The 16573-nt window shown below is 35.4% G+C and overlaps 1 protein-coding gene across 1 annotated transcript in view; it reads left to right on the top strand.

The window, feature by feature from the left end:
* Positions 1-15259, top strand: part of LOC113105660 (pleckstrin homology domain-containing family O member 2-like) — an 18542-nt gene extending 3283 nt beyond the window's left edge. The window contains exons 2-6 of the mRNA XM_026266875.1: positions 3803-3952; positions 5949-6071; positions 8728-8832; positions 9079-9177; positions 9910-15259. Coding sequence (XP_026122660.1) covers positions 3803-3952; positions 5949-6071; positions 8728-8832; positions 9079-9177; positions 9910-11478 — 2046 coding nt within the window. The 3' untranslated portion in view covers positions 11479-15259. The remainder of the gene's footprint in view (positions 1-3802; positions 3953-5948; positions 6072-8727; positions 8833-9078; positions 9178-9909) is intronic.
* The last annotated feature ends 1314 nt before the right edge of the window (positions 15260-16573 follow it).

Below are 16573 nucleotides of genomic sequence, written 5' to 3'. Positions count from 1 at the left end.
CATTAATAATAATCAGAAATATTTCTCGAGCAGCAAATCAGCATATTGGAAATATTTCTGAGGATCATGTGACACTGGAGTAACGATGCTGAAAATTACATTTTACAATATAGTCAAATCGAAAGCAATTATTTGAAATTGCAGTAATATTTCTAAATATTACTGTACTCTGATCAAATAAATGCAGCCTTGGCGAGCATAAGAGACATTAAAACATTATTTTTCAAACAAACATTAAAAGTTTTACTTTTTAATTGGTAGTGTATGTGATATTTATTTTTCAGCCAGAAAACACAATTTTTATGGATAGTTTATTTGCTGCTTTAGAAATGTTTGCATGCATGGGACATTCAGTGGATGGACTGTGGGTGGTCTTTCTGTCCGCATGCTGTCTGAAGCTGAGAGCCACTCGTTGCTTGCTGTCTTGCTCAGGGTTGCAGTGGTCAAAGCTCATGGATGTTTCCTTGAAGCGCTCAAACCACCAGCTTTTACGTTCTGGCCGTGAGTTTACGCCACACTATCCTCCCACCATGCAAATGCACTTGCGCATTCCAATTGATTCTTTCTTTGTTGGGAGTGACCTGGTTTCACATTGACAATTGTCCTTTCTCTATCCTTCTTTGTTAACTCTGGCGGTATGGAGGACTAGTGTAGCAAGAAAACGTAGTTCCTGTAAATTCTCTAATGTTGGTTACTATTTCCTCTTTTATACTTCTCTGCTTGGTATTCATGCTTTACACTTCCCTGATTGAGATTTAGCAAATATACTACAAAATATACTGCAACATTTGTTTTAAGAGACAGGATTCCATTCGTTTTGAGTGAACAGCAGTGTGAGTCTTTGAAAAAACGAGTCGCTCTGGTCTGGGCTGCAGTGAGGTCTTGGGAAGAAATGCAGAGATGATTCATATTTAGATGTGTGGTGAGTCGACATTGGCCAGGTCAGGGCTCTGATATCTGACCCAGATAGAGCTGTGCGCAGGCATGGCCTTTTGTATGTATATGAGACACATGATACCTCACTCAACAAACAACCAAACAATCATGCAGAGTTATGTGGAGTTTTTGCACGGATCTTCTACCATATTCAGCATTAGAACCCATTTATAAAAAGTAACTTATTGTTGAACATTTCATTATAATTTTTTCCTTTACTATTTTTACTTTTATAGTATTAAATAAATATATTATATATATTTTTAGTATGAATAATTATATAATTTTTGTCTAATGTAAACGGTATATAATAATAATGCTACTACTAATAATACTTATTTGAATTATACGGTTTAAGTCTAGTGTTTTAATATGAATATTATATTATGTATTATAGATTGTTTTGTATATTACAATCTTTGTCTTGTGTTGAGTGCATTTAGAAACAATGATATATACAATTAACAATAATAATAATTGTATTATTATTATTATGTAAACTGCCTTGCAAAGTTTGAAGGAGCTTATATTTTATTATTATTTATAGTAATATATATTATTATTAGTAATAATTACTTCTGTTACCACAAATGATAATAATAATTAATATTTAATATTATATATTATATATTGTTTTTATGTATTTGTCTCATGTAAACTGCCTTTAAAAACAATAATATATACAATTTACATTATTATTATTTATGTCTTATGTTAACTGCCTTGGAAACTTTAATGGAGCGTAATAAAAAATATTATTATTATTAATATAATAATAATAATAATAATAATAATATTATTTATAATAAATACTAATGTTGCTACTACTACTACTAATAATGATAATAATAAAAAAAATATTATTGTTACTTTAATATAATATATTACATATTGTTTTTATGCCTGTAGCGCAATTGGTAGAGCATTGCCTTATCAAGCGCAAGGTTGGGGGTTCGATTCCCCGGGAACACATGATACCTAAAAATTGATAGCCTGAATGCACTGTAAGTTGCTTTGGATAAAATGCATACATTTAATTTAATTTAAATTTATATTATTATTATTATTCACATTCAAATTATTTATTATCTTTTTTTTATTTTTTATTTGTTTTATTAAAAAACAGACAGGAAAAAATATACTGAATAGAAACCACAAGCAAAACAGAACACAGACACCAAAAAAAAAGAAAAAAAAAAGAAACACAAACAGGGCATATTTAAAAACAACAATAATTAAGTACACTGCTGCACCAATTTATTTTCTTAAATATATTAACTGGTCAAAAAAAAATCTGCCCTTGTTCATGCAAAACCATTGTTTGGATGTTTTGGAAGGTTTTCTGATCATCGCAATGATGTTGCTAGGGTATGAGTGCTTTCCAGTGCATTTCTGCAATGTTTCTAGGCCTGTTACAATGTGGATGATTTTAAGTCCAAGTCAGAAGAAGGGCCGCAAACCCTAAAGATATTCTGCTCCCAAGATAGTTCATCCATTAATGCATTTTTTGGCTCATTTTGTCAACCACCAAAAGCCAATCATATCTCATTCGTGATGTAGGTGTAAACGACCTGAGCAAACCCCAAACCCTAGTATGAGCAACAGAAACACTGTTGCATGCCTCAGCAGACACCAATGAAACGTCTCGCTTCTTAAATTATCTCATCTAATACTGCAAGTTCCTGTTAGATCAGCCCGAGCTTAGCGTATGTTTTGGTCTATTTCCTGTTTTATCTTTATGCTCTGTCTCACTCTCTCGTTTGTAGGTCCAAATTGCCTCCACTGTGTTCTTTCACAATATAGATTTTTCCGTCCCACCCAAAGTCTCTCTCCAGCGAGTGTGTTGCGTTGTGTTGTGATGTGCCGTGCATTCTGCTCCAATTTACACACAAACAGAAGGAGAAAAACAAAGAGCGGCCTCAGGCTCCATCCCCCTCCCTCAGCACAGACGCTGCGAGGGTACGGGTGACCTGGTGGTTTCCCGGACAGGGCAGTGTGAGAAAGTCATGGCACTGTGCTGCTCCTATTATTCTGCAGGTTTTCCTCTGTCTGACAGCTGCACCTTCTTTAGTGCACGCTGCTCTTTCCATAGGCCCAGTGCAGTGAAAGTAGAAAAACAGCTCGATGACCCTCTAAAGAGACATCCTGAGGGATTTCCTCACACATACTCCTATTGAAAAATCCTGGGATTTCTAAACACAGCTGCATTTTCTTTTTTAATTTAATAATAATCTCAAAGCTTAAAAAAAAAAAAAATTACACACACACACACACACACACACACACACACACATATATATATATATATATATATATATATATATATACACTTATATATATATATATACTTATATATACATGTGTACATATATATACATGTGTATATATATATATATATATATATATATATATATATATATATATATATATATATATATATATGTATGTGTATATATATATGTGTATATATATATATGTGAGTATGTGTGTGTGTGTGTGTGTGTGTGTGTTACGCCTTAAATTATGAACAAAAATTATTATAGTAATTTTTTCCTTAGCAAATGCCAGTAATTACATGCTGAATAATAAATACAGATAAGATCCCCAAAAGTCATGAGAAGGCTGTAAGAAATGAAATGGAGCAGATGTGGAAATAAGGCGTCATCTGTCCTTCCTATTAAATTTAAAAAGGTGTTAAAGGTCGCATGAAACCCATATGCCGGCCAAAAAAAGATTATCTAGCCGCTACATTCATCCTCCCCTTGAAGGAATGCTCTCGCTGGACTCAGAGCTCAATGCATGCCAAGTTAAACTGAAATTTTGGTTCACTAAGAAATGCTGATTTCCTCCTTCCTTTCCAAAACAGGGTGTGAAAGAGGAGCCAGCCAAGCCCAAAGAGGTGACGAGTGCTGAGAAAGCTGGCTGGTTGAAGAAGTCTTCAGGGAAGTTCTTGAGCAGCTACAAGGACCGATACATTCAGCTGGAACGAACAGTGATTGCGGTCTATGAGAATGAGGTAAGTCTGCTCAATCATGATGAACCGTAGATATGAAGTCAACATGAATCCGACACACTGTACTTTCAGAATTACATTGATTTCTGAGAAAATATGTTATTGCACAAGAAAAAATGTTGGTTGGGGCATGATTGTATATCCATGTATGGGAGTGATTTGGATTGTGAAGTGGTCCTTTTATCAATAGCTATTTGGCTGTTGTTGTTAAACACTTGCTTAACCGTTGTGTGTACCCTCCGTGTTTCAACAACAACAAAAAAAACATTATGGAAAATTACAGCAACAGTGTGAGTGTGAATTTAAAAAAAAACTTGTTTGTACTCCGCACACATTTTCTTGAAAACTAGTTTTGTTTTGGGATGAATGTTATTTTTTTTTTTTTTTTTTTATTATATATATATATATATTATATATAAAATATATATATATATATATATATATATACACATTTTTTTTTTTTTTTTTTTCCCCCATTCTATTTTGGGAAGTCGTGGCCTAATGGTTAGAGAGTTGGACTCACAATCAAAAGGTTGTGAGTTCGAGTCTTGGGTCGGCAGGAATAGTAGGTGGGGGTAGTGCATGAACAGATCTCTCTCCACCTTCAATAACACGACTTAGGTGTCCTTGAGCCAGGCATCGAACACCCAACTGCTCCCCGGGCGCCGCATGATAAATGGCTGCCCACTGCTCCGGGTGTGTGTTCACAGACTGTGTGTGTTCACTGCTCTGTGTGTGTGCACTTTGGATGGGTTAAATGCAGAGCCCGAATTCTGAGTATGGGTCACCATACTTGGCTGAATGTCACGTCACTTTCAAAGCAGAACGTATTTAAATTAAGGCAGAGGCTTAGTGAAAATATAATTTTTTTTGCAATAGATGCTATTAACACTTAAGTGCAAATAGCATTTTTTGCAAATATTTTGCATATTTTACTTATTGCAAATAGTGGCAATTATCTGCAACTGAGTATTGTAGTACATTGTAAAACCGTATGCAATATTAACTTATTGAGTGTAAATCTTAATTCAAATTAATAAATGGATGCCACCTTATTGGGACAATAAAGCCCTCCCTAAACCAATCCTAACGCTACCTGTTACTTTATTTTCAACTCTTTGATTATATTCTTCATTTTCATTGAAAATAAATGCTTTTCTGATGTGATTTGAAATTAGAAAAGGGTGGATTCGAACCGAGGTCAATCACGTCTAAATGAACATGTCAAACATTTTACCAAGTGCACCACTGGGGCTAATGACTTTTGGATGTCTTTTGCAGTGATGACTAGCCAAATCACACATGGGTGGGTGAGGTTCGTGTAAAAAGCTTCAGCCAACGAGACAGGCTGAATATATTTAGAATTAGTTTTTATATTTTATTTTTTATATAATTTGAATAACATTTTTATGCATTTTATGTGCTTTTGTAAAATTTTATTAGTTTTTTTTATTTTTAATTTATTTATTTTTTTCATTGTCACTGCTTAAAATGATTTAATTTAGGTGCCCAGTCAAAATTCCTAATTTTCAATAAGTTTGTTTTCCATCCAATGTTTATGCTACATTTTATTCCAGATTTATTTCAGTTAACAACAGCGCTTTTAACAGTGTCAGTTAAATTTGATTTAACGATAATAACTTTGCATCTGAGATGAAGATAATAGCAATAAATGAAAATTCGGTCTTTTTAAATCTAAATGACTCTTCTTCATCTGTATAACATAATCTCAACAATTTGCAATGTAGTGCAGAAGTCCGTGAATATTTCAGTGCTTATGTAGTATGAACGTTCTGCTAACTTTATTATTTTGGTTTCCATGGAAGAAAGAAAGCCATACAGGTGTGAAACAATATGAGAGAGTGTAAATGATGACATGATTTTCATATCTGGGTAAACCTTCTCTTTAAATAAAACATAACTAAACTCCACTGAACAACCTCTGGTTTTCCTCTGGTTTATTATTTTACAAATAAGAAAATTTTCCCCTGTCGTGCAGGAATTGACAACATGCCTGGAGAAACTGGACTTGGACAACTACCACACTTGCCACGAGTTAAAGAGTCCTTTCAAGAAGAAACACAGACTGGTACTAATACGAAGCCCCAAGTGTGGTAACAAGGTAATAATTAACATTTCAGTGTTGTACCCCGTCAAATATATCAGTCTACCATTCCCTTTGTGTGTGATATAAAGAGTGGCTCACATTAGGATGACAATGCAATGCACAGTCGTCGATGGCTGGCTTGTAGTCGTGATGTCAGTAGTTCAATATGGCATGCACTAGAGGCACACTAGCTCATTGTTCTGAGTCTAATGAATCAGACACATATCTGAACAGACACATGACCAATGATGAGCCAGTTACTCCTGCCTCATGCTCTGTGACACTTCACTGCTTTCAATGTTGCTTTAAATTATGGCAGAACGTGTGTGTGTGTGTGCGTGCGAAAGGTCGCCTGTTGCATGAGTGGTGTTTTGCCTTTATGCCTGGTGTCAAATATTGCAACACTTGTATAAAATTTGAGATAAACATGATAAACATCTTGTAAATGTCTTCACCCAGGGTTATTTTTCACATTGTTCAAACTTTATCATGGGTTGGTAATTCATGATATAAACCTTTGGCATTGTACTTCAGTCTAGGTTTAACAACCCAGGTTTAAAAATGCTGCTGACTTTTTTGCCTTTAATCAAGGTTAAAAAGATGTTGACACAGTCATAATGTGAAACGCAAAACAACCTTTAGCTAGGTATCATTTCCTGTCCTAGTGTTTATATATTCAAAAATGCAGAGGCAAGATTTTCTGTATAACTACGCAAATGCTTGTGGTATATCAAAACAGCCACAAACCATTTTTTACACTTTCTAGTGAAAAGTGGATTTTCCTCTGTAGACCATATGTACAGTGTCAAACTATAGTCACTGATGAATAAGGATGTTTGAGATGATAAAAGGAAAACACTTTAAAAAAAAACAAAAATTATCTTTGTTTTAATATTGGTTGTTGATTTTTTTAAAGAATGTTTTGAATTGATGACTCTGAAAATTACAAGTAAAATAAGAAAAAATATTATTTTAAGTGTTTATATTATATACTATTATATTACTATTAATATATTTGTATCAGCTTTTATTTTTCTATTTTAATATATAGGTATCTGTTGTCAAATATCAAGCATTTTTGAATCTTGAATTAAAATGTTGTGCATTTTCTAGTTGTTATCCATCTGAGATCTGACAACCACAAGCACTCTCATCACCACAATGTCATAATGATATTTTTTATGGATTACTGACCTTGACACACAGGCAGGAGTATAATAAGAATGATTTATAACTTGTATTTTTAAATAAATAATGATTGTTTTTATTTCCATCTTTTAATGGCAGTTCCAGATGGTTTCACCAACATATAATCTTTGATGTTAAGCTCCACAGAAATGCATTTTAGTTCAAAAAATTGAAAGCATATTAATAATAGAAGAGGTGTATTGAAGTCATTGTCTGTATGAACTGCATTTTTAATGTATGTTTGAAATTAATAGACACGTTATAAAGTGCCTCATGTCATTGACCCAGATACAGTTTTAAGGGCATTGCACTTTTAGAAAATGTACAAGCATTCAGTGTCTTGTTCTGGGGTTAAATATTTTTGAGATTAGCTTCACTTTAAGCTTGTAAACTGTTGGATTGTTTTACCCGTCAAACCCTTGTTTCCTGACGCATTACAGTTGATGGTAAATGATGACTACATCCTGAGGAGTGTGTGTGTGTGTGCTATATTGCACATGATATGTCATAACTTTTGGTCACACACACACACACACATGCACACACACACATATTGTGTCATACTGCTCCATGAGCTAATATCTATTACAACCTAATTTATTCTTTACTTGGGAAGTATAGTTCCTTTGAATAGTCTGTATATATTTATTGTTTACTGTACATTATAACACTGAATCTAGAGTCTTGGAGGTGGGGAGAGGACTTGAGAAATGCGGAAGATACCTAACAGGCGAAATATGTATTATTACTAACAGATGACGAGAGCAAAGCGTTGGCGAACTGCAAAGAGCTCAGCAGATGTCAAGAGACTTCTCTAGAGGAGAAAATGTGTGTATGTGTGTGTGTGAAGATCAGCCAGACCAGCATGTCACTTTTTCCTCTCCTGAATACTGTGACCAGCCAGCTGTATGAGTCAGACAACACTGCCTAGTGTTTTATTTTATAGCTAAACCCCACATATTCTAGTTCTTGAAAAGAGTTTAAAGATTAAAGAGATTCCAAACTCTCCTGTTTCACAAATATTTTAGACGCACCCTACTCTAAGTACATATCTTTCCTTTTTTCTTTTTCTTTTTTAGGGGGAAGTGCACTTCGGAGACTCATGCTGAGTCTGGCAATATACAGGATGCTAGACACACTTTATATAAACCTAACTGAACAATGGGACATCATACAGACATACACTTTGTATTTTCCTGTTTCATTTTAATGAAGTTTCAAAACTGAAACTGGATCTTTAATGAACTCTTTATACTGCACTGAATGTTATTGTTAAAATGTGGTCTAAAGGGTAATGTTTGTGATCCAACATAATACTAGATGCTTGATCCAGCTCGGGTTAATTCCTAATTTTATTTCGTACAGAAAAGCAAACTAGGATTAGCATGTGCATCTGAATCTGTCATTTTTTTCAGTGTTTTATTCATGTTTATTCATGGTATACTAGTTTCTATGACTTCATATAAATTTATGTTCATTTTAGGTCCAAGATGTCAAACTTCAGGCACAAACTCCTGAAGAGAAAGAAGCCTGGATCAAGGCACTCAGTGAAGGAATCGACAAGGCAAAGAACAAAATTTTTGATGAGGTACTGTTTATTGTTCACCTGTAAAAATTTACTGTGATTTTTATTTTTTTAAGACACACGTGCATACAAATAGCACCATGACTGAAAATAAAAATATTTACAATAGCCATAAATGAATTTAAAATTATGATGATGAACATAGCATTTATTATTCCTTTCTCTGTGATCTTCCTGAATAAATATGGTGTTGCATGAATGAACATAGATATAGTTAAATATTCTTATTTTTTATGCTTTAATTATCAGGTAAAAGTTGATGAAAGCTGCTCTTTAGATCATGTCACTCGGAACCGACCGAAGGGGAACCGTGGAAGAAGGCCGCCAACAAGGATACACATGAAGGAGGTATGATATAATAATTTCACACGTACAAAAAGTACTTTATCATTCCTGTTGCAGAACAGACAATCTCTGACTAAAGCTGATGTTAAAATTCTATTCTTAATGTGTCAAAAAAATAAAATAACAAACTGAAATATAAATAAGTGAATTTAGCCATCCCAACTTTATAATGTAAAGTATGGAAATGGATATTCATTTTTTTATTTGACAAATTGTTCATTTAAGAGTAGCATGAAATCATTAGTGTTTTAAATGAGTGTTCGATGATAGAAAGGGTAATAAAGAAAATATTAAATATGCAGTATTGAAAGTAAGTTTTTGTAACAGGTCTATCATGATCATTTATTTGATCAAAAATGCAGTAAAACAGTAATATTGTGAAATATCATCATAATTTAAATAATCTCTTTTCTGATTTAATACCTTTACATTTTTTTCTGTAATGCATACCTGAATTTTCAGCATCATTACTCCAGTTTTCAATGTCAAATCACATAACATTTATTATCAATGTTGAAAAGAGTTGTGATGATTAATTTGTTGAAAAAGTGATCGTTTGGGTAGAAATATTTGATGAATAAAAAGTCCAAACAAACAGCATTTATTAGAAATAAAATCCTTTCTAACAATGTAAAAGTCTTTGCTTTCACTTTTGATCAAATTGATACTTATATTAAATTACTGAAAACAACGAGCCAGAAATATTCTCTAAATGTAATATACGGCCTGTTACAGGTTGCAAATGTTTCAAGTGACGGAATATTAAGATTGGACCTTGATGGTGAAGTTATCGTGCTGAATGGAACACAAGGCATGAACCCGGCAAAGGATAAACAAACCGAAACTTCTAAACCATCTGAGGTGATGAACAACATCCCAGAGGAGGACACTGATGAGGATTCCACATCCCAAAAGAAAGTTATAAAGCCGCCCATGCCGCCATCAAAAGACAACAAACCCATTGAAACTCATAAAGAGGATGAGCCCAAAAATGAGGAACCTGCAGCTCAAAAGAAGACAATGCCACCGATGCCTCCATCAAAAGAGTTGAAGCCTTGCATCTCTGTTGAAGGGACTGCTGTTGAGAAGAATACCTTGGATAGTAAAGTGGAGGATTCTTCCGAACCAACCCCTTCCACCAAGAGCATCCAGCCCCCTACTCCTCCTTCCAAAAATATGAAGCCTACCCAACCAGTAACACCAGCCACAATCACAATAGAGGAAAACGAGAAAAATAAGGTGGTTGACGGAGAAGGTACCAAGGCAGACGGAGCATCAAATGAGAAAGAAGACCTGGATAAGTTAGAAGTAGAGACCTTTGTTCTCTCCACAAAGGTCATGAAACCACAAGTGGTGATGTGGGATTCACCCATTAAACCATCAAAAGAACCGAGTGCTGAGCAAGAAGTGCAAAACTCAAAGAAAACCTCTGATACCATTGGAGAAGTGGCAACCTCACAAGAACATCCCCAACTTAATCTTACTCCACTTTCAACCCCTGAATCTGTAAAAAAGAGCCCCGGGCCCCCTGCTCCACCCAAGAAGAACACAATTAAGTCACCTGCCAAGAAAGAGGACACTTCCACACAAAGTGACCCAATGGTCATCACCACTTCATCTTCTAAAACAGTTGACGTTAAATTGACGATTCCTGAACCCAAAACTGAGCCAGCTGGTGATGTGTCAAGTGAAGATTTGGAGGAGAAGTCTTTAGACAGTGGCCAGCACTCAGGAGACGAGTCTGAGACTGGTGACCAAGTCACGCCATCTTCCACAAAGCTCAAAGGAAGCTCCCAGGGACTAGATTTGGAAACCAGCGAGGATGATCTAGAACCATCCAACAGCAAAGCTGAGAGTTTGGAGGAGCCGTCGCTAGAAACCCCGTCCACCACCTCAAAGACCTCAGTTCTCAGTGCACATCCAATCCCAAGCCAATGTGCCAACACGTCCCTGGACCTCACCATGCCTCTCAAGCTTTCCTCCAATGCTCGCTCCGCATCCCTAGGTGACCTCCTTGTGGAGAATGCAGAGAAGATGGAAAGCAATGGAAGGATGTTACCAATTAAACCAGATGGAAGTGAAGTAATGGACTTGCAAAGCAAAGTGTCGTCTGAGATCAAAGAGACTGGAGAGCTACTGAACGCAATCGCGACTGCACAGAGTGGTGAGACTGAAATGAAGGGGGACTCGAGTCCACAATTCTTGCTCTCTGCTGCAATGGAGAAGCTCAGGAAAGCTGACCAGTTCTTGAAGGAAGCCACAAATCTTAAAGATCTTAATAAAAAAAATAGATTAAGCTTGTAATGGTAAGTGTTGGTGGAAGGAACCTGTAGGGATTATCTACAGTATGCTGAAAATGCAGTTTCACAGTATGCAAATGATCAAATACAATTCTTATACCCAACCATTTTCAAATCTCTGACCGACTTTTTAAACCCTGCATGGCTAAGATGCCTTAAGGCACGGGTATACTGCTTTCCACGTTCCACTTTGTCTTGTCCACACAGCTTTCAAAGTATACTCAACAGCGGATGATTTGAACACATGCGCAGTGCCACCTATGGGCTCGTTCTGTCTCAGCATTTACATGCCCACACTGTTGTATCTGGACAAAAAAATTGGTGTGCACAGGTGTCCACGAACACTTCTGATGACTAAAATTGTGTCACGTGGACAGTCTTGCAGAACGTGGATGGCCAAAGTATACTTTAGGCTTTAAGGTTTTACTAATGTAGCTGTATAGCGTCTGCAGCAGGGTTCCTCAAATCTGGCCCTTGAGGGCCACTGCCTTGCAGAGTTTGGTTCAAACCTTGATCAAGTGATTCTGAAGATCTCAACGAGCTTGTGTGTTCAATTGACCCTTGACAGGCAATCTGACCAATCATGACAGCGAATCTGCCATTTTTGTCTGACAAACAAACCAGTCAGGAGAGTCGATTAACGTCTGCGAATTTAGTTTTTTTTTTTTTTTAATTGAGTGCACTGACATCTTTACATGGTTGAAACAAAATGCCTTCTGATGTTCATTCATGTTTATTTCTATTAAGAATAGAAGAGATGCCACTTTAACTGAGGCGTTACAGCGATCTGTCACGACACATTAAAATGCCACAAAATGGTATTGTTTAAATTCCTTTAAAAAAGACAGAATTTTAAAGCTGAGACTTTGTTTTATACCCAAAGTAACCTGCTCCGTCTTGTCTGGCATGTTGTCAGTTTCCGCTTTGCTCCACAATGTCCTCCTGAAGTTCTTATTTAGGTGGTTTTAGGTGTGTTTGATCAGGGTTGAAACTGAAATTTCCAGGAAGAAAGATCTCAAGGAACAGGACTGGGCAACCCTGCTTTAGAATCAGGTGCCTTGTCCTAACACCCACACTTGCTGTCTTGGTCACTTTAGAGCATGTGTACACGACAGGAACTAAGTGCGCAAGTCCAGATCTTAACAGCGCTAAAGTGCAGTGCTTTTAACACACACTAAATCCACACTATCTCTTAGTGTATCCCATCATGCATCATGTTGTGGAAATAAATCGCAAGACTTCTTGCAGAGATTGCGATTAAAGTGTGTCCTATAAGGTAATGAAAAGTTATACACGCACTTGTGGTCTTCATCCTCACTTGAACACTTGGGCAAAATACAGGAAATATATTATGTCATATAAGTAGTCAAGTGATCAAGTGCAAAGACCGCAAGTTTGGGTACTTTGGCAAGGCAAGGGGTTTCTCAAAAAGCCCTAATCAAACACACCTGAACAGTCTGATCATGTTCTTTAGGATTACTAGACATTACAGGCAGGTGAGTATGATCAAGGTTGGAGCTAAACTCTGCAAGAAAGTGGACCTTGAGGAGCTCTGCTCTAGATGATGACACTGTACGCCTGCGTGTAGTTGGTAGGAAGACCACCCATTTTCTCTCCAAACCGAGATAAGTTTGTACATGCTATGTTTTATTTTGTTGAGTAACATGCAAAATTTGCTAGCCAGTTAATATACCCGCTGTTATGTCATGTAATGTGGTTTTAGCTTACTGTGTTTCTTATTCCATAGGTTTAATTATATATGCCACTTTCTTAGTTAGATTAAACCCCCATAAATTACATCTGCACATAACCACTTTTTGGATAAGTTAACGTTTTACACTTTTAGCACATTTGTTAAAGGGGGAAATGTTGTATGTTGAATTTTTGCACTGCAACTTCTGTGTAGAAAGAAGGGGTTGAAAATTAAGAGTTGAGTGACATCACACACGTACACAATCTCTAAGTAGCTCTTAAGTAGCTACCAAGCAGATAGATACCAGAGTTCTTTTAAAATATGTTTTTCTCACCAATTTTCCAAAGCCATTTTGCTAACTTCGGCCAAACTGAATTGGACCACTGGCTCCTTAAACCACACAATCTCTTTTCAAAACTCTGGCCCTTCAAAGCCATCTTAGCCGACCTGAATATGCAAGATAATTCACAGGGAGATTTTCCTGTTTGGCCCCCATTCAATATCTTTAAAGACACCTTTTACAGTAATATATTTCAGGTAAAATAAAAATAAAAAACATTTAATTAAAGCACCTTAAACTTCTAATATATGAAGGTTAATGATCACAGTTAACTAAATATGTAACATATGAATAGCATACCGATACCGTGTCTGTTGTATAAAGTGCAGTTAAGAGTTTAAAGTCAGTCTTTAGTTTTGTGCTAGCATTCAGGTCTGAATAATTAATGACTACCTAATCTGAAAAATATCCACAGTTTAGATTTTCATAAATGCACTACCGTTCAAACATTTGGGTTTTGTACGTTTTTTTTAGTAGTTTTTTTTTTTAAGAAGTCTCTTATGCTCACCAAGGCTGCATTTATTATCAAAATACAGTAAAAACAGTAATACTGTGAAATTGTATTGTTAGAAAAAAAAGAATGAATTTTAAAAGTTGGATTCATAACTGTTTTTTGATCTTATCAAATCACTGTTTGAAACCGTGCAGCTTAATTTTTTGTTGTTGAAACCATAATACATTTTATTTTCAGGATCCTTTGATGAATAGAAAGTTTAAAAGAACTTTGAAATCTAAATGTCTTTACTGTCACTTTTGATCAATTTAATGCATCCTTGCTGAATGAAAGTATTAATTTCTTTAAATAAATCAAAACCTTTGAACAGTAGTTGAGTAACTTAGTTTGAACTGTGTTGAAGCTACTTCACCCAGTCGCCTTTAATTTTTTGCCATTCTCGTCTGAAAGTGTTCGCACACTGCAAAGAGCCACATAATCATGGAAAGAGTAGTTAATAGACTGTTTCTTGTGTTCTTTGCCATACTGATGCGGTGGGCACAGCGGTTCCCTATTCACACAGTCTATTAATAATCTACTGATGCGAGTTTCATGCTGCACTACCTTTAGTTCCCTTACGCAGTGAGAACTGGTTAGCGAAGGCTATTATGGGTAAAGGTTAATGAGTCTGCAAAACCCAACTGTGTAGAGGGTAACATCAAGGTAGTTTTACTTCAATGCATTCTAGACCTAACAGAATCAAGAATATTCCCTTGATGAAAAGTAGTTTTGTGGTACCTATTTTATTATTATTTTTAAAAGATATGATCTTACATGTGAATAGTCCTTGATATAAAGTACATAGTCTTTGATAATGAGATTAATTTTAGCTCTTTGTCCTTTGCGCAGTACATTTAGTGTTTAATTTCCTAATTTCCCTCTGAAGTTTAGATTTGTATCATCGCTCATATTTTAGATTTTGAACTATAGCTCAGTGAATATTTGAACATTATGCTGTAAATAACATGGCCACCAGGGAAATGCTTAATATTTAAGTTATTAATGTTCTGACATTCATGTGTATTATCGGTCTAAAACAAAGCTAAAGAACAAAATTTAGAATGACTGTTTACTGTTAAATGTTTACTGTTGAAGTTTGAAGAGGCTGATGATTTTATTACAGTATCTATGTGTTAATTGCATTTACTAACTGGACTAATTTGTTTTCTTTATCTAAATGCATATTAAATGTGCAAAAATGGGAAATAATTGCTTTGCAAAACATGTCTTAATAAAGACAATGTGTCTTATTTACTGTTGCCAGGCTCTTTGTGACTCTGTCCATTTTTTATATGAAACATATGCCGATTAAAAACATTTCTGAAGTTTTATTTATATATATATATATATATATATATATATATACACACACACACATACATACACACACACACGTCTGGTCAGCTATCCTTGTGGGCCTCTCCATAGGCGTAATGGTTTTTATACTGTACAGACCGTATTTTCTATCACCCTACACCAACCCTACACCTAACCCTAACCCTCACAGGAAACTTTCTGCATTTTTAGATTTTCAAGAAACTTCATTCTGTGTAATTTTTTAGCTTATTTACCCATGGGACCTCAATTTAGGTCCCCACGGTGACACGAGTCCCCATGAGTCTGTGTGTATTCAGTCCCCACCAGAATAGAAAAACAAGTACACACACACATGTGTGTGTGTGTGTGTGTGTGTGTGTGTGTGTGTGTGTGTGTGTGTGTGTGTGTGTGTGTGTGTATATATATATATATATATATATATATATATATATATATATATATATATATATATATATATTATTTTTCTCTAAATTGTTATGATGACCAAATTTCCCCAAGTATGTACTGTATAGCAATAGCAGTATTTTTAACCTTGTGGGAAAATGTTTTGTTCCCCATGAGAAAAAGAGCATAAATCGTACTAAATGAATTGTTTTGAAAATGTGGAAAGTTTAGTGTGTGTGTGTGTGTGTGTGTGTGTGTGTGTGTGTGTGTGTGTGTTTGGACACAGGCAGGAGGTACGATTGGTTTCAAGTCAGAAGAATCGGTTCTGCTTCATGCATTAATAGTAAAATGTGGAACTTCTCATGGTAATATGTTGACCAGTATGATTCCGCTCTTCAACATCTTTTTGGTAAACCATTTTGTTACTTCTCCTCTTCATTCATCCCTCTTATTTATAACGTACAGTCATTTTGTACCGTAAATATTCCAGTTATTCAGGCTGTACAAAAACAACCCCGCTTCATAATGCAGACAGGTGTTTTTTATCATATTATTTTAATGTATTTTCATTATCATAAATGAAAAAAAAAAAATGTTTACTACACTTTATTGTTCTACTTATTTGCTTGTTATGGTTAACGAAGCAGAAGTCTCGCACATTCAATGTAAATATCTTAGTTCCTCATTGCAAAATAAGGTTGATAGAAGTCATTTGTATTTGTCATTTCCTATCAAAATAGTTAGTAGATAACAGGCCTTGGTTTCACCTGTTTCCCTCTGCTGGTATGATGGGAGTTGCTTTTAGGAACCATGTCTGTTTTGTTTCCCTAGTAACAGTATTGGCACACTGC

This window comes from Carassius auratus, chromosome 7, assembly GCF_003368295.1.
Source record: "Carassius auratus strain Wakin chromosome 7, ASM336829v1, whole genome shotgun sequence".
Classification (NCBI taxonomy): Eukaryota; Metazoa; Chordata; class Actinopteri; order Cypriniformes; family Cyprinidae; genus Carassius; species Carassius auratus.
The sequence above is the reverse complement of the archived record's forward strand: the minus strand, read 5'-3'. Positions and strand labels throughout refer to the sequence as shown.